Raw genomic sequence first — 23,053 nt, forward strand, 5'->3', positions numbered from 1 at the left:
GTCCTAAGCGCAATATTGGGAAAATGGCGCAAATCTACATCAGCAGCTGGCAGGCGTTGATTTTATTTTCTGCCTCTCTCAGTTCAAAATGCAGTCACTCCACAATGAATAAGCACATACAACACGTATCTGGTTAAAAGCACTTGTTTATTGGTTACAATATCAATTCATGGCAACATATTGGTTTCACTGAGCCACTGTACAAATACAAAGAAAAAAAATCAAATTGTGGAAAAATATAAAACAAAACGTTTATAGCAAGTGATTATTTCACAGGGAAATCTTTTATACAACAGTGACTGTTATAAGGGAGGGAGAAAAAAAAACGAAACATGGCACGTCCCTGGTTTTTAATTGGCTTAAAACCTTTAAGACAGTTCTTAATACATACACAATGCAAAAGGCAGTGCAGAATTAATTCAGAATCCATATTTATAAAGCCTTTTGTCAGCAACACATGAGTAAAAATGTTATAAAATGAATGTGTGAGAACTGTCCTCCTGTAAAGTGTAGATATATATATTACAGCAACAAAACAAGGTTTCCTCAAAAGCGACTAAATCTTGGACTTCTATGGATAGAAAGTGTAAGAACTCACATGTTAAAAGATGCTTTTTCTTTTTCCCGCCTTCCCCTCCCCCTCCCTTCTAGAATGGAGAAACACACAGGATTAAGCACCACTATGTAAAGAAAGCAATAAAAGGCTGTAAAGATCTAGAACTACTCTCCACTGAAGTCCATGTTAACTGGAACCCTAGCACACTGTGTGGTAGAAGAATTTGTGAGGCACATGTAATGTGTTTATTATCAGGTTATATCGATCAGTAACACTGTTTGCACATATTACCACACGACACGGCATTAAACATTCTGCATGTATTTTATACAACCAGCAATTGGATAAAAATAGGAGAGAGACAAGGCCGATGGTGCTTCGAAACTTAGGAAGAGATTTCACCAGCATGCATGCCAGAGTATGTATACGAGGTGCGCCATTAACCCATGCTTCATTATTTGCACAAAAGCAGTCTGAGATTCTGCCACTCAAACCTCCGGAGTTCTACAAGCTCAGGACGTAAAATAGTCGGCTGTCACCGAAACGTGTGAATGCCTTACTTCAAACTGATAGCGACGAGCATCTTTCATTAGAGTGTTGGAATGTAATTCGGAATTAGCAGTTTATACTGACAGGGGAAAGTGCAGTGTTCGTATTATGCAGACTACAGTTCCACTCAAGTCACTTAGTGAAAGTGGTCTTCTCTGTCCCATGAGGAAGAAGCGTGTGGCCATTTTCAACATTTTGGTTTACGTCACAGATGTATGGGACTGTAAGACACAGTAGGATCAAGGCCGAGTGCAGCAAATTGGCACAGTCTAGTTATAAACAGCCTGGTAATTGCACAAGGGGTGAGGCAATGTGGCCAGCTCCACCATGCTATGAAGCACAGCATAGAGGGAAAGACGCAGCCATTTTATACAGGCTGTGGTAATGTGATGTTCCTTCACTCTCAAAATGTCACTTAAAATGTACCAGTCATCTGTGCACATGCTGGGCTAGCCATGCTGTGGGAGAACCCCAATTCTACCCACTTATTCAGTAGGAATCAATGATGTGACTGAGGATGAAGCGTTAACCATCACTTGCCCTCAATGAATAGACCGCTTACATTCCCAATAATGTAGGTTCATTCCACAGAAGAGCTGCCCCTGTTATAGGACAGGTATTAGGTCAAGGTGAATTGCCTACAGGCGTGGGTGGCACAGAGGCCGTTTCCATTGTAACAAGTAAACATAAGGGGGGGAAGGCAAATAAAATACATTACAGTAGTTGGGATTAATACAAAGGGTTAAATATTGGCACATAGTGAATTCCCCAAACTTATCAAAAGAACATCAGAGAGAACAAGCAGAAGAATTTTTAGGGGGTTGACGTCTCACACGAGGAGTATGTGGGTACCTTGGTGATGGAGAAGCTACTATACCCAACATACACTACACCCCTGGTACAGTTAGTGTATTAAATGGGAAACTAAAAATCTTTTACTCCACTGTTAATATTGTGTCTAATGTCTCTTTAGAATATATTTCACCTCAGAACATACTAGGAGATTTTTTTTTTTACTAAAAATGGTGCTCTGGCTATTTTAACTAGCAATGTACAGGACCTGATCACACAGAATCAGATTTCTTAAGGCCTTATTCACACAATCGTGTCCGTTTTGCGTGCGTTACAAGTGCAGCGTTTTTGTTGCGTTGCAGTTCCGTGTGACATCCGTGTACGGTGCTTGTCTGCGCTGTTTACGTCAGCAAAAAAAAAAACTGAAGGTGGTTTTCTTTTTCTCATCATTTCTTTAGCAAATGTTGCGTAAATCGGACAGCACGCGGATGTACGTCCGTGTGCTGTCCGTGATTTTCACACACCCATTGACTTCAATGGGTGCGTGATGCTCAAAAAACGCACAAGAATAGGACATGCAGTAATTTCACGTAAGCGGGCACACGCTACGTGAAAAACACAATGTCTGAATGGCCCCATTGAATTGCATAGGTCCGGGTGACGTCCACTGTTTTAACGCGCATAACACGGACGTAACATACGCTCGTGTGAATAAGGCCTAAAACGCCCCGCCGCTTCCCATCACAACCAGATCTAACTTACTAATATCACAATTTGGGGTTGCAAAGTTTACAAATGTCAGAATGATGTACCGTCAGGACTTTGCAGCATGGTTAAGTGTACTGAAATCACAGTCCACAGGGGGAGACACATTATGTCATGTGCTGAAGTCTGTTTGGTTTCAAAAAGTTGTGCTCAAAGGGAACACCATTATGGTCGCACATGTCAAAAGGCTTCCCATTCCTTCAGTTACAGGATGGGGGGGCTGCTCCTGAACAATGCAGATAATACTGAATCCCAGTCACAATTTGGTCCTTCATATGAATTATAAATATAATACTTGTGCAAAAACATCTAGATTTTGATGACGTCACCTGACTGGTATTTATCGGCACTTTTGAGAAGAAACGTGACAGAAGGCACAGTGTATTACAGATGAGATCTAGAGCTTACCATACACTGGTCACCTACCCACGGCACATGCCGCCCATTTCTGGGCTCATGTCCTGAATAAGGTGGATTCTCGACTACGGACTTCACAAATAAAGTGGCTGCCTCTACCGTCTGCAGGAAAGAGGTGGACTACCAGTCCAAATACTGAAGGACAACCTGATTTGGCACTGGACAACTTTAAGTGGGAAAGAGAAAAAATAAATAATTCCATTATCAAGCATAGATTTTATTTACTTAACAGACGGCCATGTTCAGAGCAGGCAGCTTTTACCTACGGAGGCCGATACTGAAGTTTTTTTTGGAATGTTGAATTTAAAGCCAAGAGATATGGAGCCTCTGGGGGGGGGGGGGGGGGGTCATTTGTGTGACGCAAACACAAGACAAAGTGGCATGTGGCATTACAACAGAGGGTGATTGATGAGGTGACATTTGTGTTGGCTGCACAATTATAGAAAGGCGTCTAATGCATCACAACTTACAACAGTCCAACACAGTGTAGTTCCTCCGACTTGCCTATAGGGCTACAGTATAGTGTATATGATCAGTGCTCTCCACGAGTGACACGAATTCTATGCTCCCATAAAGTTATAGGCCAAGTTAAAGTTACAGAGTAAAGCCTTATAGTAGGGTTTCATACTGGATTATCAGGTCATTGGGTGCCGAAAAAAAAAAACAATACTAAGAATATTAGGAGAAATTTCTATTTTTTTTTTCTTTCAGTGCAGGAAGATGGAAAATTTAGCAATTTACATTAGTGCATTCAAGTCAGCAACTGGAATAGTGGATTGAATTTTCCTGCATATTTCTTGTACTGCACAATGGCATCAGTACATAACACTAGCTAGAGATTCTCTGTTCCAATATGCCATACAATATAGGGGCACGGGAGTAGTGAACAAGGTTAAAATCTGGCCTGCCTAAACGTGAAGATATACTACAACCGTATGGATACAAATACAAAGCAATGACTTCATTTCATACACAGCAAGTTCACAAAGAAAAATAAAAAATGAAAAATAAAAACGACAATCAAGTATATTTATCACTTAACTATTGTGGCGTTCAAAAAAAAAGCTACAATTCATATTCTTTAAATAAAAAAGGCATTATTTCATTTTTCTTCGTTTTTTTTTTTTCTCTTTTTGTGAATTTTTTTTTCTTTTCTTTTTTTTTTTTACATACAAACATTACATGATCGGCTGCTATAGTGTGTACATTCAATTATGTACAAAAATAATAATAAAAAAAAATATCAGTAAGTACAGACTCAGCAGACTTTGAGCACAAAGCAGAAATCTTTTAACCGTGTGGCTGCTGTAAAGGTCTAATACGCATAACCGACTTTTCTAGCAGCAAAAGGGTTAAAACAACTTAACCAAACCACAAAATAAAGACTGGCTCCTAGACTCTTGGTCACCATGATCCTGTGTGCTAGCCCCTTTAAATAGTCACCAATGCTCTTTCCCCTTTGAACCCTTATGACTTCACTTGATTTTTACTAGTTTAAAGAAAGCCTTTTTTTTTGTGTAATAATAATCAGTGAATAGAAAAACTTCACCTGCAAATACAAGGTAGAAATGTTATTATTTCACAGCTATAGGCTGCAGCATTGACCTCTCCAGATCTCGGTGGAGAATTTACAAGATCATTTATCTTTGCCAAAGTTAATTCCAGATTCTGAGAAAACTGTCCCAAGACCCTGTAGCTACAGCCATGCCATCGTCGGTTACACCTAAACAGCTCACGCGGTTATCGTGACCAGCAAGGACTCCTGTGGAGACAGAATAGACACAAGCGGGTTACACGCTGCAGCACCAGTGACATAACCCTTCTTTTACGGGACAAACAAATATGTCACAGAAGAAAATCATTTAATTACATTAAAATGAACATCTAGTTTTGACAACGTAGTCTTTTCCCCTTGTCATTTTGGGCTAATGGTCTTGTGCAACATAAAGTCTTGTGCACATAGAAGAACTGTGTTCGGGAGTCTGTATGGAGGCACGGAACACTCCGTGTGCTGCCGTATTGCAGAAATATTTTCGCCTAGAAGCATGCCGCAATAACGGAGGCATAGTTCATGTGCCAACGCCCTTAGGGCTAGTCCACACGTGGCGTAAATTCTACAAATTTTCCTCAACGTTTTTAGTTGCGGAAAATCCGCAGCATAATACAATAGCAGGAGTGGATGAGATTTCAAGAAATCTCAACCACACGCTGGGTAGTTGATATGCGGAGATTCTGCACACAAATTGACCTGCAGTGCGTTTTGTTTTTTTAACCGTAGCATATCAATTGTGTTAGCGGAATCGCCGCTATTTTGTTGTGAGTTTTCCCCATTGAATACAATGGGGATCTAAAAGGCGCAACAAACACTCAAGTGTTGTGACTTTGGCGGTGGAATCGCAGCGAATGCTCTGCAAAAATCGCAACTTCGAAAAAAACAAAAACATATACTTACCTCTGACGTTCCTCAGGCAGGCCTCCTGGGATGAGGTCTCATCCCATGTGACCACCGCTGCAGCAAATAACAGGCTGCAGTGGTCTCCTGGGATAAAACATAATCTTAGGAGGCCGGTCTGCCAGCAGGTCTACAGTTTTCCCGCAGCGGACATTAGGAGCAAAAAAACGGCACCACAATTTAGCGCGGTTTTTCACCCGGAATTCCCTGTGGATATGCAGTGGACCATTACGAAGCACATCTGCCCCATTTGAACTCAGCCTTAAAGGGAAGGTCTCCTGAAATGTTTTTTGTTTTTTGTTTTTTTTTATCATATTGCTTTTAGTATGATAAAAAAATAAAATGTATTTGTGTTCTCATGTTCTACTTTTTACTTTTTTCTTATTTTTTCTTCCCTATGGGGGCTGCCATTTTTTTTTCCATCTCTGTATGTGCCGATCAACGACACATACAGAGATGGAATACGGCACATACATCCCCATAGAGAATGCGAACGGGAGCCGTTCCATTCACTATGCTGTATGCCGTCTGTGTGGGAACGACGCATGCGCCGCTCCCACACAGACCAAAACGAAGCTCGTTAGCAGAGCGAAATCCGGCGCAATTTTCATGTGGACCGGAAGCCGCGGCCGGACAGTAAGATAACGACTTCCGGCCGCGGCTTCCGGCCATATGTTCAAGGAAGCGAAGGCGCAAGGCATAGGAGCGGAGGCGGAAGCAGGAATGTGGGGAGGAAAAAACGAAAAATTAAAATCTGAAAGTTATTTTTCCGTCGATATAGTACTATGAGGGCTTGATTTTTGTGGGAACGAGTTGTCGTTTTTCGTAGCACCATTTATATTGCTGTATAATGTACTAGGAAACGGGAAAAAAATTATTTGTGGGGTAGAAAATGAAAAAACCAGCGATTCCTCCATGTTTTTTTGCGCGCTGTTTTTACGGAATTTACTGTGCAATTAAAACAACATGTTAACTTTATTCTGTGGTCAATACGATTAAGGTGATACCAAATATATATCGTTTTTTCTATATTTTACTACTTTTACATGTAAAAACCTAAGTGTAAAAAAGAAAATGTATTTTGCGTCGCCAAATTCCGAGAGCCATACGTTTTTTCTTTTTCGGTCGAATAAGTGGTATGAGGGCTTATTTTTTGCGGGATAAGCTGTCGTTTTTAATAATACCATTTTGGTGTACATGCAACGGTTTGATCACTTTTTATTTCATTTTTTTGTGGGAGATTAGGTGACCAAAAAATAGACATTCTGGCGTTTACATTTTTTTTTTTTTACGGCGTTCACCGTGCGGGTTAAATAATGATATATTCTAATAGTTCAGACTTGTACGGACGCCACGATACCAATTATGTTTATATATTTCTTTTTTTACTATGCCCTAGGGGGAAAATGTTTTTTTTTTTAACTTTTACACACAAAAAAACTTTAACTAATTTTTACATTTTTTATTAGTCCCCCTACGGGACTTCAACCAGTGATCGTTAGATTGCTTGCACTATATACTGCAATACTAATGTATTGCAGTATATCGTGATTCTGACAGGCAGCTATTAAGCCCTGCCGGAGGCAAGGCTTAATAGGTGTACACAGATGGCGGACCTGGGGGCGTTCAATAAGCCCCCAGGCAGCCATAGCAACCATCGCCCCCCCCCCCCCGCAGTTGCGTTGCGGGAGGCGCAATGAGCTGTTAGAGGGGGCGTCGCCCCCCTCTGACAATTTAAATGCTGCGGTCGGTATTGACCGCAGAATTTAACGAGTTAAACTAGCGGGATCGCGCTCGAGGACGATGCCGCTAGTTACTCTGAAGTGTCGGCTGTAACATACAGCCGACACCGGCATCGTATGGAGCGAGCTCACTGTGTGAGCCTGCTCCATACTTCCCCTACCCGACTTTGGCGTATGGATACGTCAAATGTCGGGAAGGGGTTAAAAAGGATAAGTATCTAACACTTTGAGACAAATTTTTTTCCAGACTTATGGTGCACATAAGCCATGCTTCTTTTCAACAAACCACGACCCTTTTTCAAAACACTTCAAGTGTCTGGTGAGGGACAATCATCAAAATTGAACCAAAACGTAACACATTTTTCAACACTTTCTAGATCCACAGTAGTAAATCAGCCCTAACAAGCACAGAAGAGAAGCAGCGCTATACTGTGCAACTAGGACGCCAGCAAACACTTACCAGCTCTCTCTCCTTTCAAAGTGTCCCACACATTGCAGTTGAAATCATCATATCCGGCTAGTAACAGGCGCCCACTTTTTGAGAAAGCTACGGATGTGATACCGCAGATAATATTGTCATGAGAATACATCATCAACTCCTGGTCCGCACGCAAGTCAAACAGCCGGCAAGTAGCATCATCAGAGCCAGTGGCGAATGCATGCCCATTAGGGAAGAACTAAAACAGAAATAGAAATAAAACACCTCTTAAATACAATAAAATCCAACCTATACAATATTTGTAATCTGTCCAATCCTGATTTAGAGGGAGATAAGCAGCATGCGGCAGCCACTTAAAGGGTAACTAAACGTTCAAACTTCTGACACGTCATAGTGACATGTCAGAAGTTTTGATAGGTGGGGGTACGCGCACAGAGACCCACAAAAAAAAAAAAAAAAACGCTAAAACGAAGCGGTAGAAGCACTCGTGTGAGCGCTGAGCCACTTCATTTCTGTTCGGCTTTTTCCAGAAAGCCGATGTAGCGTGTACGGACTCATAGACTTTCTATGGAGTCCGTACACCGCTACAACGATTTACGGAAAAAGCCAAACAGAAATGAAGTGGCTCAGCGCACACGCTACTGCTTCTGCCTCTTCGTTCTAGCGATTGGTGGGGGTCTCAGTGCTCGGACCCCCATCAAAACTTCTGACATGTCACAATGACATGTCAAAGGGTAACTAAACGCTCAACAAACTTCTGACATCCCTTTTATTATGGGAATCAGGGCGGATGGCTGTCGGCTGAGCAATACTTACCGTATTTTTGGGACTATAAGAGACGCACCCAGGTTTTAGACAACAAAATATTGGAAAAAAATTAAGAATTTTACTACTTTTACAAAGCAAAAACTATTTGTTAAAAATAATAATTTGTTCTGTTTCACCACATTCTGAGAGCCATTTTTTGGTACATACGATTTTTTTTTAATGACTTTTTATTTCATTCCTTTTTCTTTTTTGCCTTGCGCTTGGGGCAAAAATTGGAAAAGGTTTTTTTTGTTACCTCTAATATTTTTTTTACACTCCTGAAACTGTATCTAACTTTTTTTTTTTTTTACACATTTTATTAGTTCCCCAAGGGGACTTGAAGCAGCGATCATTAGATCGCTGGTACATTACACTGCAGTACATGGATGAGTTACGGAAACAGCGTACATGGTAGAGTTACGGAAACGGCATAACTCGCTGAGATACGCTGTTTCCATAACTCCCATAGTAGTGAATGGCAGTTACAGAAGCAGCGTAGAATGCTACGCTGTTTCCGTAACTACTATTCAGTTCTATGGGAGTTAGGGAAGCAGCGTAGCTCAGCGAGTTATGCCGTTTCCGTAACTCTACCATGTACGCTGTTGTCAAAGCTACGGAGTTCCGGAAACAGCGTAGCTTGCAGTGCTACGTTGTTTCCGTAACTCCCATTCACTTCTATGGGAGTTACGGAAACACCGTAGCATGGCAAGCTCTCGGCGGTTTCCATCACTCCCAACCACCTAACCAGGAAGTGGCCAGGAGGCAGCGGAGCAGAGTGAGCTAGAACGGGGTTTAGGGGGCCCCGTTCTAGAGATAGGACCTGCATCTATCTGACATTTATGATATATCCTGTGGATATGCCATAAACGTCCTTCATGGGAAAACCCTATAAATGCTGCGGTCACTACATAGTTAAACGGCCAGGAACAGCGCCATCACGGTTCCTGGCCGTTAGAGCAGCGTGTCAGCTGTAAAACACAGCTGACACCTGCAGTGTATGTAGCGGGCTCAGCGTGTGAGCCCGCTCCGCTCCAATCATCCCCTCCCACCTCCATGATGTGCTGGCACATCATGGGTCGGGAAGGGGTTAAGTAAGAAGCGGTCAGGCGGTGACTGACGACTATAAGACGCAGGGATTTTTTAGCAAGATTTATTCTTGCTAAAAACTGTGTCTTATATTCCGAAAAATACGGCAATACCTATAACCTCTTGAACGTGCAATACAGCCAACAATGGGAGAAAAATTGTTATGGCAACAATTCACAAAAAATGCAAATAGATTAATTTTGCTACCCTCTTCTGATGATAGAATGTGGTACTAGTCAGGTGTGTATAATGGGTGTACATCTATAGTGATGTCTTTATGTCCAGATAAATACGATTTTCTCTCCCAAACTTAGGAATAAGTAATCCATTGCAAGGCGTGCCTAATATAATGGACCTGAATCTCACCTACTCCAACAGTTTTTATTATAGAGACTCAAACTACTGCAATAGAAAGATGCCATCTCAGCGCTGTTGAGTAATGTTCCATAAAATGCCATCCAGACGTGCACCCTGCCGATAAAATAACAAAGGACCTGCAGTGCCCAACTTGAGTGAGGAATCTTCAGTAACATGTTAAAGTGACGAGAGAAGGGCATGTTAGATTTGAGGTCATGTCAGCCTTCCAGTGTTACTTACACAGACTGCGTTGATATCAGAAACATGCCCAGTGAAAGACTGCCTGCACATGCCGTCACGAATATCCCACAACTTAGAAGAAGCATCACACGCGCCAGAGACAAAGGTCCTCATGTCAGGGCTCAGAGACAGACTCATCACATCTCCAGTGTGTCCTGTAAACGTTGTGGTTTGCTGTCCAGTCTCTATATCCCACAAAGCACTGAAAAAACATATAGTATATAGATCAAATCTTTAGCGGAGGAATTTTACTTCATCCATTTACACACATTTCTAGATGCACCATATTTTACTGCGGATGGTTGTGCCCTCCAAAGTTATAAAAAGCTGCTATGATCATACATCGTGATGCCCACATTTTATAGAATTACCTGCATTAGTGGATTTAATTCAGTGATGATATCTGTAAGTAATTAAAGGGGTTTCCGGCTAACAGGTTTATAAAGACAGAGTTACTTACATATAGATCGGCGCTCTGGCATTCAGATTGACCATTCTAACCCCATTATCAACACCAGTCACATGATTATGGCACTCCGATTTTCTTTCAGAGGGCATTCAAATCGGCGGGTCAATTACATCACGTGCAGCCCGAACCCCTCCCTCCTCCTCTACATTTTGCCGGGCGCAAGCAGAAAGATGTATTTGGCCACATCACAGTATGAAGAGCCGACCACTGGGGGCACGTTTAGGACAGATGTGGAGGACGGGTCGTCAGAACCACTGACTACCAATGAAGAGGCGGAGCTGATGTAATCACATGACTAGTGCCGATAACGGGGAGTGGCTAATCTGACCGTCAAAGCGACCATCTATGTATAAGTAACGTTTTCGTGTCTATACTACAGAGAAAACAACTGAACACCCACTGGGTCTACTGGACCAAAGTGACATCACTTTAGAACCCTGGGGTGATTTAGTCCCGTTTAATGGGGTAAGGGTCCGCCACATAGTACAATACTTTATTTTTTAATACAAAAATGTTTTGTTCCAGGTGGTTTTCTTTTCTCCAATGTTTACCAAGTTGTGTCTCCAGAGCTTGTGACGATCTGGTTGTCATCTAGAAAGCGGCAACATGATAGGTATCCTAAAAGTAACAAATACAGAAAGAAAAACTCTGTAAGTGACAAGTACAACTATAAAGCGGATTCATGCAGCACTTTACTCAACTTTGAAAAAAGGCTTTCAGTAACTGCATCCCAGCATGTGAAATCCACCCAATACGGTCACATGACTGAAGACCCTTTTACATGGGCAAATGATGGGGCGAACAAGCTCATCCTCGATTACTGTCCTGTGAAGCAAACGCTAGTTCGCTGGCTAATCTGATCTTTTTTGCGGCCAGAAAAAAGTGTCGGCATCACGTGTAAACGGGATGTGCCGGCGCCAAGATAAAGAATGTGTGATGAACTGGATTATATTACCGATTGTTCATCCCCATACCTGCGATATTTGCTTCATGTAAATAGAGCAAACAAGCGGCGATCAACATGCTGTATTGTCAATCGGTGCTCGCTTGATGTGTAAAGTGACCGCCCCTGTGACAGGACATTATATGAACAGGGAGAAGAAACTTCCAAATATGTTTGCACCATTGTCAAAGCCAAATACAAATGGATTTTGCATAAAATGTTTTATTAGAAGTTTTCATGTTAAAGTGCCAATATAACGCCATGATCCAGTACGGACTATGGAACAGTGTGCACCACTTCTTTTACCAGAAATGTAATACAAATTTTACATTGACTTCACATCACACTAAAATATGATTTTAATTTGATAATTTAGGACTGCCTCGTGAAGAGTACACTAGAAGAGTAGTGAAGACCTATCTATGCAACTGCCTAATATAGCGCCTTTATCAGACCGAGTGATCCAATAAACAGCAGGTCTTTTGGGAAATGAAATTCCATTATTCGGCTTGCTGGGGCGCTCACCAGCAGACACAGGCCGTTTTATGACAGTTTATGTATGCAGCGCTGCAGGCAGAACAGAGCCAAACAGCACACTGTATACTGCCGACAGACTAACCGGAGGGAATACACTAAAAGGAGAATAAAGCTCCGTAAAGGAAATCATTCCTATTGTAGGTAAATATGCAGGAATTGTCCTTTATACAGTTCTATAAATTTGTAAGTGTAGGTTCTCCAGAGGTGGCTGCCACGCCACAACACAACCACACACACTTTTTTTTGTAAACCAACATATACCAGGTAAAGCGGAGGCAAAAAGAAAACTATTTTGGCCTCCGTCTGACAATTGAGCTCTATGGCCACGTTAAATGTGAAGGGAGTCTGTCAACAGAAATGTACCTATCAAACTAGCAACAGGGTAATATAGTGCAGGCTTATCTGAATATAACGTTTGTTTTTCCTTTTTCACATGGGTGCCGCCTTTGCAAAGAAAATCACTTTATTCTATATATGCAAGTTAGCATTTTGGAGCAACGAGGGAATCACCGATACTACAAAATGCTCTGCCTTCTATCCCTAGTCCTTCCCTCCCTCCCTTCTTTCTTTGATTGACAGGGGCCAGGCAGTGTAAAAGCCGAGTTCACGCCTGGCCCCGGAGTCTCCGCATTATAATCTGCGCATGCGCAGTACATCCTTGACGTTTCACCGGTCTAATCAGCTGTACTGCGCTTATTACAGAAAACGACACCCTCTTCTGCTTTGAGATGCCAAGGTCCGTCTCTTCCGGGTGTAGTCTGTTGTAATGGGCGCATGCGAAGCGCAGCGGATTAGACCGGTGAAACGTCAAGGATGTACTGCGCATGCGCCGATTATGAAGGGGCGCGGGCGAGTTCAGGAAACTACGGGGCCAGGAGTGAACTCGGCTTTTATACTGCCTGGCCCCTTTCAACGGTGACGCCCTCGTTGCTCCAAAAAGCTTATTTGCATATGTTGAATAAAGTGATTTTCTCTGCAAAGGAGGCACCCATGTGGAAAAGGGGGAAAAAGATAATAAAAATTTAGATTCAGGTGAGCCTACACTATATTACTCCGTTGCTAGTTTGATTGTCACCAAAAATGTACCTGACTCCCTTTAACCCCTTAGTGACCACCAAAACGCCTTTTCACGGCGGTCACAAAGAAGCCTTAGGCTAGGCCGCCGCCTTTTCGCGGCGGCCCAGTCTAAGCCCTGCACGGGTGTCCCGTGCAGGCTGGAGCCAGGGCTCGGCTTCTGATGACAGCCAGGTTCCTGCTCCGCCGGCCACCATCGAAGTTTACTTTGAGCGCAGCCGTTTAACCCGTTAAATGCCGCAGTCATTACCGACTGCGGCATTTAAATCATTTGCAGAGAGAGTGAGCTCCCTCTGTCATCCATCGGTGGCCCACAACTGAAATCGCGGGCCTCCGATGGAGTGCCATGGCAGCCGGGGGCCTGTTAAAGGCCCCCAGGTCTGCCCTGGGCATATGCCTATTTGGACGCACCAGATTTACACTGACAGTATACCAAAGCATTATTGCCTAAGTATACCAAAGAATTATAGCAGCGATTTAAAGATCGCATAGTAAAGTCCCCTAGTGGGACTAATAAAATAAGTAATAAATGTGAAATAAAGATTAATAAAAATGACAGTAAAAAAATAATAAAATAAAACCATTTTTTTTCCATAAGAAGTGGATTTAGTAAAAGTGTAAAAAATAAATAAAAAGTACACATATATGGTATCGCAACATGTAGAAAAGAAGACAGCAAAGACAACAGAGCCAACTGTTTCACGTCCTCCAGACGCTTTATCAAGGCGTCTGAAGGACGTGAAACAGTCGGCTCTGTTGTCTTTTGAATCCCGTGTTGCCTGCCTCAATCTTGGAATAAAGAGCAACCTTTTGCAAATGGTGAGTGCCGTGCTGTCTTTTCTACATGTTGTCATTTGCTGAAACTAACGTCAACACGCACTGAGCACCGCCAGACAAAGGCTGTCGAACTACAGGTCCCAGCGAGCTGAAGCAGAGCGTCTGTGACATTGCAAGCTAAGGCAGTGCCAACCATTTTTCATTTCTACATGTTGCACAATATATGGTATCGCCGCAACCGTAATGACCCAAACAATAAAGTTAGTATGTAACTTAAAAAGCAAGGTGAACATCGTAAAAAACAACAAAAAAAACACAAAACACAAAAAACAATGGCGAAATTGCTATTTTTTTCCATTGCCCCCAAAAAAGTCATAATAAAAGTTAATCAATAAGTCCCACGTACCCCAAAACAGTACCAATCAAAACTACGTCTCGTCCCGCAGGAAACAAGCCCTCATATAACTACATTGACGGAAAAATAAAAAAAAATTACGGCTCTTGGAAAGAGACGATGCAAAAATAAATAATTTTAGTTCAAAAGTGTTTTCATTCGACCCATAGAATAAAAGTAACATGTTATTTACGCCGCACAGTGAACGGGGTCAATTAAAAACGCATAGAACAATGGCGGAATTTCTGGGGTTTTTTCTATTTCCCCCCCAAAAAAAGTTCATAAAAAAGTTAATCAAAAAATGATATCGAACCCAAAATGCTGCCATTAAAAAGTACAACTAATCCCGCAAAAAACAAGACCTTACACAGCTATGTCGACGGAAGAATTTAAAAAAACGTATAGTTTATTGAATGCGACTATAGAAAAACGAAATAATAGCTTGGTCATTAGGGCCTAAAATAGGCTGGTCACTAAGGGGTTAATAAAGAACGGGACGTGATCACCTCTTTAGTTGAAGGACAACAACAGAAAGACCAAACTTAAAATACAAGTTTACTTCAAAGACACGATTTACAATCACGGACATAAACGTAAAGTGACTTACACACAAGTAAACGCGGATCTGAACACTCCCTTTCTAATAAGAAAAGTGAAGGTCTGAGTCTTGAGTCGATCATTCTCTATGGCAAGTTTAACAACTTATTAGATCAGAACAGTAAGGAATTGGGACATTGTTCCTACAAACTTCTTACATAAAACCCATAAAGGCTAGGCTACACCTTTACTTATGCCACATGTTCGTATTTCTATTATCACATCCTATCTCAAGGTGGCCAAATAGACTCTGCATTGCATCTCCCGGTTCTGCAGGTTCCCGATATCACAGAGTAACCACATAATCCCTGATCTGTACAGTAGAATAGCATAGATCGGAGTTGGCAATTTATTAAAAAAACAAACATAAAAACAAAGCAAATTTTTTTTTGTGTGTTCCATAGATCTTACCTGTGTGTCCTGGGAGCTCTCGACTCACTCGCACGTTTCCTTCTCTGGTTTTCAGATTGTAAATGGAGCAGATGTTGTCTAACCCTCCACAAGCTACGTAGTTTCCAGATGGTGCATAAGCACAAGTCATCACCCAGGAGGACCGCAGAGGAATGGCATGCATCTAAAAGAAGCCAGAGAATTCTTTATCATCAGACCAACTGGGCCAAACTTACATCTGCATCATCTTCTACAGTTTTGTACTTTGTTATATATAATACAACACATGCATAAAAACATTGTGAGGCTCTGTTCACACTGATTTTCTCTTTCCCCAAACAAACCTCAGACGTACTCAACTGTGTTGCATACGTCACCTATAGGCCACCATTGACCCACTCAGGGAATGCATCAGAGCATTTCCTGGTGCATACACCTGAATGTACACTGCCAACGCAGTGTGGATATAGCCAATATATTGTTTACACACTTAATGCATTGGCGTCCTGAGGTAACGGAATGTATAGGGGTCGTAGCAGAATAGATAACCTCTTTAATATAAAAGCCGCGGGTGAGGTTCCAGAGACCCCCGTTATATTACCAAATGCAGCCAGCTATACATTTCCCCTATAGTGGCCGATACATGGATTTAGTATTATTTGCGGGCATTCAAAAGATTGGTCGTCCATGTAAAACATGGAGACCAGATCTCAATGAGCGAGAACTACGGGGCTCTTCGTCCAGTCTCATAGAGGGAGGCCATGAGTGTGGGGACCCCTCCTTTCCTGAGCTATGACATCCATATGCCTTAATAGGGCATATAAAAAAGGTATTGTCAGGATTACACGACCAGTTTAACAAATATATTGATGATCATGTCGAGGCAACGGTTTGACCATGAGTATTAGCTTGTACACAGGAGAGCTAAACAAGAAGAAATGTTCAGAAATTAATTTACCTTATTTGTTGTATAACTGTCCCAAATAATTAATTTCCCATCTTGAGATGCACTCACTAGTAGCCTAGGGAAATACAGATCATACAAATCAGAAGGACAAATAGAAGCAATGTAAGCATTTTATACTAAAATTCACATACTGTAAAATACCCAGATTCATCTAGAAGCACATCCTTATTAATAGTAAAGAAAAATCACGAGGCAGGCATCAAAGGCCCAGATGATCCTTCTGAAGCGTTGTAGGTTTAATCCGAACCCCTTCACGACTGCCATACGGCTATATACGTTCCAACTGCCGATGCCCCATGCAGTTGCCACATTTATAAACATGGACAGCCTTGAACGGGGCTGAATGAGTGCAGTGCAGCTTCAGTGTGAGCAGCGCTGCACTCTTGTTTGCTGGGGGCTTTAAGAGCTCCGGACTACACCCCCCACTGTAGATAGCGCAAAACCCCCTGCAGATAGCGCTACCTAAGATTCCCCTCCTAGAGAGCCCCCGATGTCTCGCCTTCCCCGCTATAAATAGTGCCCCCCGTAGATAGTGCCACCTAAACTCACACTAGGAGCGGAATTCCCGGTGTCAGATCGCTCTGTGCCTGGGATTCCGCTTCTAGAGAGCCCCTGACATCACAGTCAACATTCAGGGGCTCTCTATGAACGGAATCCCCGGCCGACACCTGACCAGGGATTCCTGTACTGGAGAAGCCCCTGGCGTCATTATCCATACATGGACAGTGACGTCAGCCTCTCTCTCTAGGAGTGGAATCCACGGAGTCAGATCGCTCTGTGTCGGGGATTCCGCTACTGGAGAAGCCCCTGGCGTCACTATCCATATATGGACAGAGACTTCAGGGGCTACTCCTGAAGCGGAATCCCCGGCCACAGCACTTCTGACGCGGAGGCAGGGGATTCCGCTTTTAGAGTTTGTCCATATATGGACAGAGACATCAGGGGCTCCCTGTAGGAAAGGAATTCCCGGCCATATGGATTCCGCTCCTACATGGATTTACAGTTGTGCTATTTACAGGAAGGGGGTGCTGATATATACAGGGGAAGTGGCGCTATGTGCAAGGGAAGTGGCACAATATACAGAGGGGATGTTGATATGTACAGGGGGGGTGGCGCAATCTACAGAGGGGATGTTGCTATGTACAGGGGGGGTGCAATCCGCAGGGAGTGTGGCACCATTTACAAGGGCACTATCTACAGTGGGCACTGTGGCACTATTTACAGTGGGCACTATGTGGGCACTGGCACTAGCTACAGTGGGCAATGTGGCACTATCTACAGTGGTATTGCGTCACTATCTACATGGGCATTATGGTGTGTTCAGGTGGCTGCAACAAAAAAAAAAAACTAACGAATAAAATTCATTCATTTTAATTTTTATATTTTTTTTTTTTTTTTAACGCCCATGAAAAATGGATGACAAAGGTCGTTGAAAAACGGTCAGACGGTCGGGAAATGGATTCAAATTTTGAGACACATTGATGTAAAACAGCCAAGAAAAATTGACAGTTGATCCGTTGTGAACTGCCCTTTTTTTCACGTGTTATATATATATATATATATATATATATATATATATATATATATATATATATATATATATACATACATACATACACACACAATATAGATTATATATTTATATATATATATATATATATCTAAAAAAAAAATACAAAAGAGTGGGTTTTTTTCAAATTTTTTGTGATTTGTCTGCTCATAATAAAAATTAAAAACATGGAATTAATGAAACTAATCTAGAAAATTAAAGCCTCATAGGGCTTGCAGAAAAAAAAAAAAACACAAAGTAAAAATAGTTGTGATATTCAAAGCGGTTGCAAAGATATTATCGTTTAAAAAAGTGCAGATCAGAAATGGAAAATTTGATCTGGGCATGGGTATAAATGACCCTCGGTCATGAAAGGGTTAATATTGGTATAAAGAACACATACCTTGAATCTGAACCCCAGTGCATGGCATAAATTTTGGCTAAGTGACCTCGCAATGTGCGTCGAGTTCGCATTTGGATTCGACCTACAGAGTCCAAACTGGTTGTAATCTATAGTGGCGAGAAAATCAACAAGAAAAAAGTTATAGGGGAACAGTGGAAAAGAGAACACAGAGCATCACAAAAGTCACAATGTACCTGAACCAGAGTGGTGTCGCTGCATGCTTTCCGGGCATCCTAAGAGTGGAGGAAAGAAAAAGGAGTCACAAATGCAATATTCCAGACTTTATACCTAAAGTATCAGTGTAATGAAAACATGTATTGTGCATGCAGTAAACCAAATTCTAGATTACATAGATCATCCTACATTCTGCACATAAAACTTGTCCGGAAGGGACTCACAAATGTATATGGTCAATGGTTCTGCTAAACAAGAAGCAGGGAATCTTCCAGCAACCCTGTAACGACAAGTGACGGATTTATCTGCATAGCGACGGATATATCCGTCACTCTGATCTCGTGGCTACTGCCACTGTGCCCACGAGATCAGCAGCAGGAGCATGGCTGTCATACACAGCTGGGCTCCTGCCACACTTGCCGGAATCGAATACCTCTCCAATTACGGCAGTTTAACCCCTTAGGCTATGTTCACACTGAGTTTTTTTTGCAGGCAGGAAATTTTGATCTGCCTCCATGTTGTTTGCCAAGTTTTTTGCTGAGTTTTTCGCCCGCAGCCATTAAGTGCCATGGGCAAAAAAACGCAGCGAAATACGCTTTCTCTGCCTCCTATTGATGTCAATGGGTGGTCAGAGATGTAAACGGCCGAAGATAGGGCATGTCGCTTCTTTTAACCACAAGACGTTTTTTCCGCACGCGGGAAAAAAACGCCTCCGTCTCCCATTAAAATCAATGGGAGGCATTTTCGGCCGTTTTTTGGCACGTTACCCGACGCGGTTTCCGCATCAAAAAACTCTGTGTGAACTGGCCCTTAGATGTCGCTGTCATTAGCAATCACGGCAACTAATGTAATTGACAGAGGGAGGGAGCTCCCTCTGTCACCCCATCGGCACACCCTCGATGCGATTGCGGGCGACGATGGGTTTCCATGGCAGCCGGAAGCCTAAGAAAGTCCCCCAGGTCTGTCTTCGACAAATGCCTATTAGGCCACTGCCTGTCAGTTTTATACTGACAGGCAGTAACGCTTTGGTATACCAAAGCATTATATCTGCGATAAAAAGATCGCAAAGTGAAGTCCCTTAGTGGGACAAAAAATAAATAAATAATGAAAAAAATATATTACAGTATAAATAAAATGGTTTTGTTTAGTAAAAGGGTAAAAAACAAAACCAAAAAAACCAACACATACAGATATAAAGGTATCGCCACGATCGTAACAACTCGAACCGCCGGGTGATCGGCATCCAAAGAAAAACGACAAAATTATTTTTTTTCTCCCTTTCCCCCCATAAAAAAAAAAAAGTTAATCAATAAGTCCCATGTACCCTAAAATAGTACTAATGAAAACTACATCTCCCACAAAAAACAAGCACACATATGGCTACAGCGACGGAAAAAGAGAAAAAAAAGTTACAGCTCTTGGAAAGGGGCGATGCAAAAACAAATAATTTTTTTAACCCCTTAATGACCAGGCCATTTTGCACGTTAATGACCAAGGATTATTTTTTTGTTTTTCCACGGTCACATTCCAAGTCGTAACTTTTTTTTTATTCCGTCGACATAGCCGTATAAGGGCTTTTTTTTTTGCGGGACGAGTTGTATTTTGTAATTAGATGCTTATAACATATTGATTAACTTTTATTAACTTTATTTTAGGAGAGAATTGAAAATAAGCAGCTATTACAGCATTAATTTTCACCTTATAAATTTACGCCGTTTACTATGCAGCGTAAATAACATGTTAACTTTATTCTATGGGTCGGCACGATTACGGGGATACCAAATATATAAAGGTTTTCCTACGTTTGCACAATAAAAAGCCTTTTAGAAAAAAAAATTACTTGTTTTTGCATCGCCGCGTTCCAAGAGTCGTAACTTTTTTATTTTTCCGTCGACGTGGCCGTATGTGGGCTTGATTTTTGCGGGCCAAGGTGTGGTTTTCATTAGTACTATTTTGGGGTACATAGGAACTCTAGATTAATCTTTATTTTATTTTTTATTTGGGGAATGGGAGAAAAGAAAGAATTTTGGCGTTGTTTTTTTGCATTTTTTTTTTACGCTGTTCATCCGGCGGTTTAATGTGTTAATTTTATTGTTCGAGTCGTTACGATTGCGGGGATACCATATATGTGTATGTGTTATTTGTTTTGACACGTTTCCTAAATAAAACCACTTTTTTGGGGGGAAAAGTGCTTTTATTTTATTTTGACTAATATATTTTCTTTCATAAACTTTATTTAAAGAGGCTCTGTCACCACATTATAAGTGGCCTATCTTCTACATAATGTGATCAGCGCTGTAATGTAATCACAGCAGTGTTTTTTATTAAGAAAAACAATACATTTTGACCAAGTTATGACCTATTTTAGATTTATGCTAATGACTTTCTTAATTCCCAACTGAGCGTTATTTAACTTTTGACCAAGTGGGCGTTGTGACGAGAAGTCTTTGTTAGGCCCCCGGGTGGCATGGAAACCCGACGGTGCCCCGCGATTTCTTTGCGGGTGCGCCGATTGGGTGACAGAGGGAGCTCCCTTCCTCTGTCAAACACAATAGGGGTCGCTGTTAAAGCAGCATCTAATGGGCTAAACCGCCGTAATTTGAGCGCGCTTCGATTCCGGCAGTTGCAGCAGGAGCCAGGCTGTGTATAACAGCCGTGCTCCTGCCGCTGATCGCATGGGTACACTGGCAGTACCCACGCGATCAAAGGGCAGATATATCCGTCCTTTTGCGGGAACTAGCACCTTCACAGGACGGATATATCCGTCCTTCGTCGTTAAGAGGTTAAAAGGCTTTTTATTGTGCAAATGTAGGAATACCTATAAAACCTTTATATATTTGGTATCCTCATAATCGAGCTGACCCATATAATAAAGGTAACATGTTATTTACGCCGCACAGTGAAAGGCGTAAATTTATATCGCGAAAGACAATGCTGGAATAGCTGTTTATTTTAAATTCTCTCCTAAAATAAAGCTAATAAAAAAGTTAATCAATATATTATATATGGATCAAAAAATGGTGCAATGGAAAAATGCAACTCGTCCCGCAAAAAACAAGCCCTTATGTCGACAAGGTAAAAAAAAAACGAAAAAAATAAAAATAAAGTTATGGCTCTTGGAACGCGACAGTAAAAAAAACAATTCTTAGTCATTAAGGCCAATTAAAACATTTGTATAGTAAACTATAGACAAATAAAACAACTAAACAGATAATCTCTGTGATATATTGTGTAAAGTGCAGTTCTAGTTGTTTGCTAAAGTGCCAACTTCTTTCTATAGGATCCCGGCCCAGGAGATCCCTCCCAGCGGTTCTTCGCTAGAGGTCAGGCATTTGTACATATAGCATATGATATGAAGGTCTTACTCGGATCTGATTCCGCAGCTGCTCTGCTTCTTGTCGTAACTGCTCCAGTTCACTCATCTTGAAAGCCTGGCACTATTACACACCTTGGCCACAAACTGCAAGAACAGATCTAAAAAGAGCAAAATACATGAAGTCAATTAGTCACCGCTTACATAACTTTCTGATGTACGATGAATAAAATAAAAATCACACATCATAAGCCCACAAGATTCTCGCATCTACTCAATTGCTTTGACGGTGCAGTGGCAGTTTATTCCGGTAGGGGACAGGAGGCAAGGAAGGATGACCAAACTAGAAACGGACAATTTCTAAAATTCTTCCTATGGTTTTACAGTAACATACACGAGTGCCGGTTTTGGTGGTCAGACTGAGATCACATGACACAGCTGGCCATATAAAAAGGGTTAAAAATATAGAGATGCAACGAAGCTGGGAAAAACCAAAATGACAACAATAGAATATTGCTGGCGAGTTATTATATGTGCAAAAAAGTGAAGGTCTTACTCAGTAATACTTTAAAATAAAAAAAATTGCCGATGTGCTTCTTCAAACAAATTTTATCAAACCCGCACTGCCACTTTTCTGACATAACCTACAATGTATCTTCTTGTCCGAGATAATGTCCATGAAGGGTTAAAACAGCCCCTCGAAAGAGAGTTCATGGGTGCTGAACAGAACCTTCGAGGGGGGGGGGGGGGGGGGTGCTGCCGCCAAGGGTACAATATCTACTGGGGAGGTTCAAAATCAATTAAAGAAAAATCATATTAACTAAATAATCGTATTGGCAATTCTTCCCCGATTACAACGACTTCAATATATTAAACCGGTGCTATACCTAAAAGAAAATAAAGAGATAAACACTCTAGTATGGTTGTATTAGGGCATAATATAGATGTCCGTTATAGTGACAAATGTAAGAAATAAAAGCGTGCGGCATGTGAACGTCACAAACGATGAGCAGCTACATGTTTTTGCCTATTGAAAGGGAAAAGCACATCTTTGAGATGAACAGAATTGTGACATGCCGTTTTAGCTGCTAGGGTCCCTATATACACATACAGGTCCCTATGTACACGCCTGGTAGGATCATGGCTCTAGGCTGTGCTTCAGGCCATCCCCACCAGGAGGCAAAACAGGAAACGATCTTGGGTGCAACCTTGATCTGAGGTCACGGAGCTATTGTCTTCTCCCGCATACAGCTCTGGAAGTGTA

The 23,053-nt window shown here is 41.7% G+C and overlaps 1 protein-coding gene across 2 annotated transcripts in view; it reads right to left on the reverse strand.

The window, feature by feature from the left end:
* Positions 1–128: 128 nt before the first annotated feature.
* GNB4 (G protein subunit beta 4) overlaps positions 129–23,053 on the reverse strand; it is a 130,196-nt gene continuing 107,271 nt past the window's right edge. For both annotated transcript variants that reach the window (XM_075861656.1, XM_075861655.1), the window contains exons 2-10: positions 21,842–21,950; positions 18,497–18,535; positions 18,303–18,409; positions 16,342–16,405; positions 15,405–15,567; positions 11,223–11,289; positions 10,203–10,404; positions 7,734–7,950; positions 129–4,841 (exon numbers count right to left, since the gene is read on the reverse strand). In XM_075861656.1, the coding sequence (XP_075717771.1) occupies positions 4,735–4,841; positions 7,734–7,950; positions 10,203–10,404; positions 11,223–11,289; positions 15,405–15,567; positions 16,342–16,405; positions 18,303–18,409; positions 18,497–18,535; positions 21,842–21,898 (1,023 nt within the window). In that variant the 5' untranslated portion in view covers positions 21,899–21,950 and the 3' untranslated portion in view covers positions 129–4,734. The remainder of the gene's footprint in view (positions 4,842–7,733; positions 7,951–10,202; positions 10,405–11,222; positions 11,290–15,404; positions 15,568–16,341; positions 16,406–18,302; positions 18,410–18,496; positions 18,536–21,841; positions 21,951–23,053) is intronic.

Source organism: Rhinoderma darwinii, chromosome 4, assembly GCF_050947455.1.
Source record: "Rhinoderma darwinii isolate aRhiDar2 chromosome 4, aRhiDar2.hap1, whole genome shotgun sequence".
NCBI lineage: Eukaryota > Metazoa > Chordata > Amphibia > Anura > Rhinodermatidae > Rhinoderma > Rhinoderma darwinii.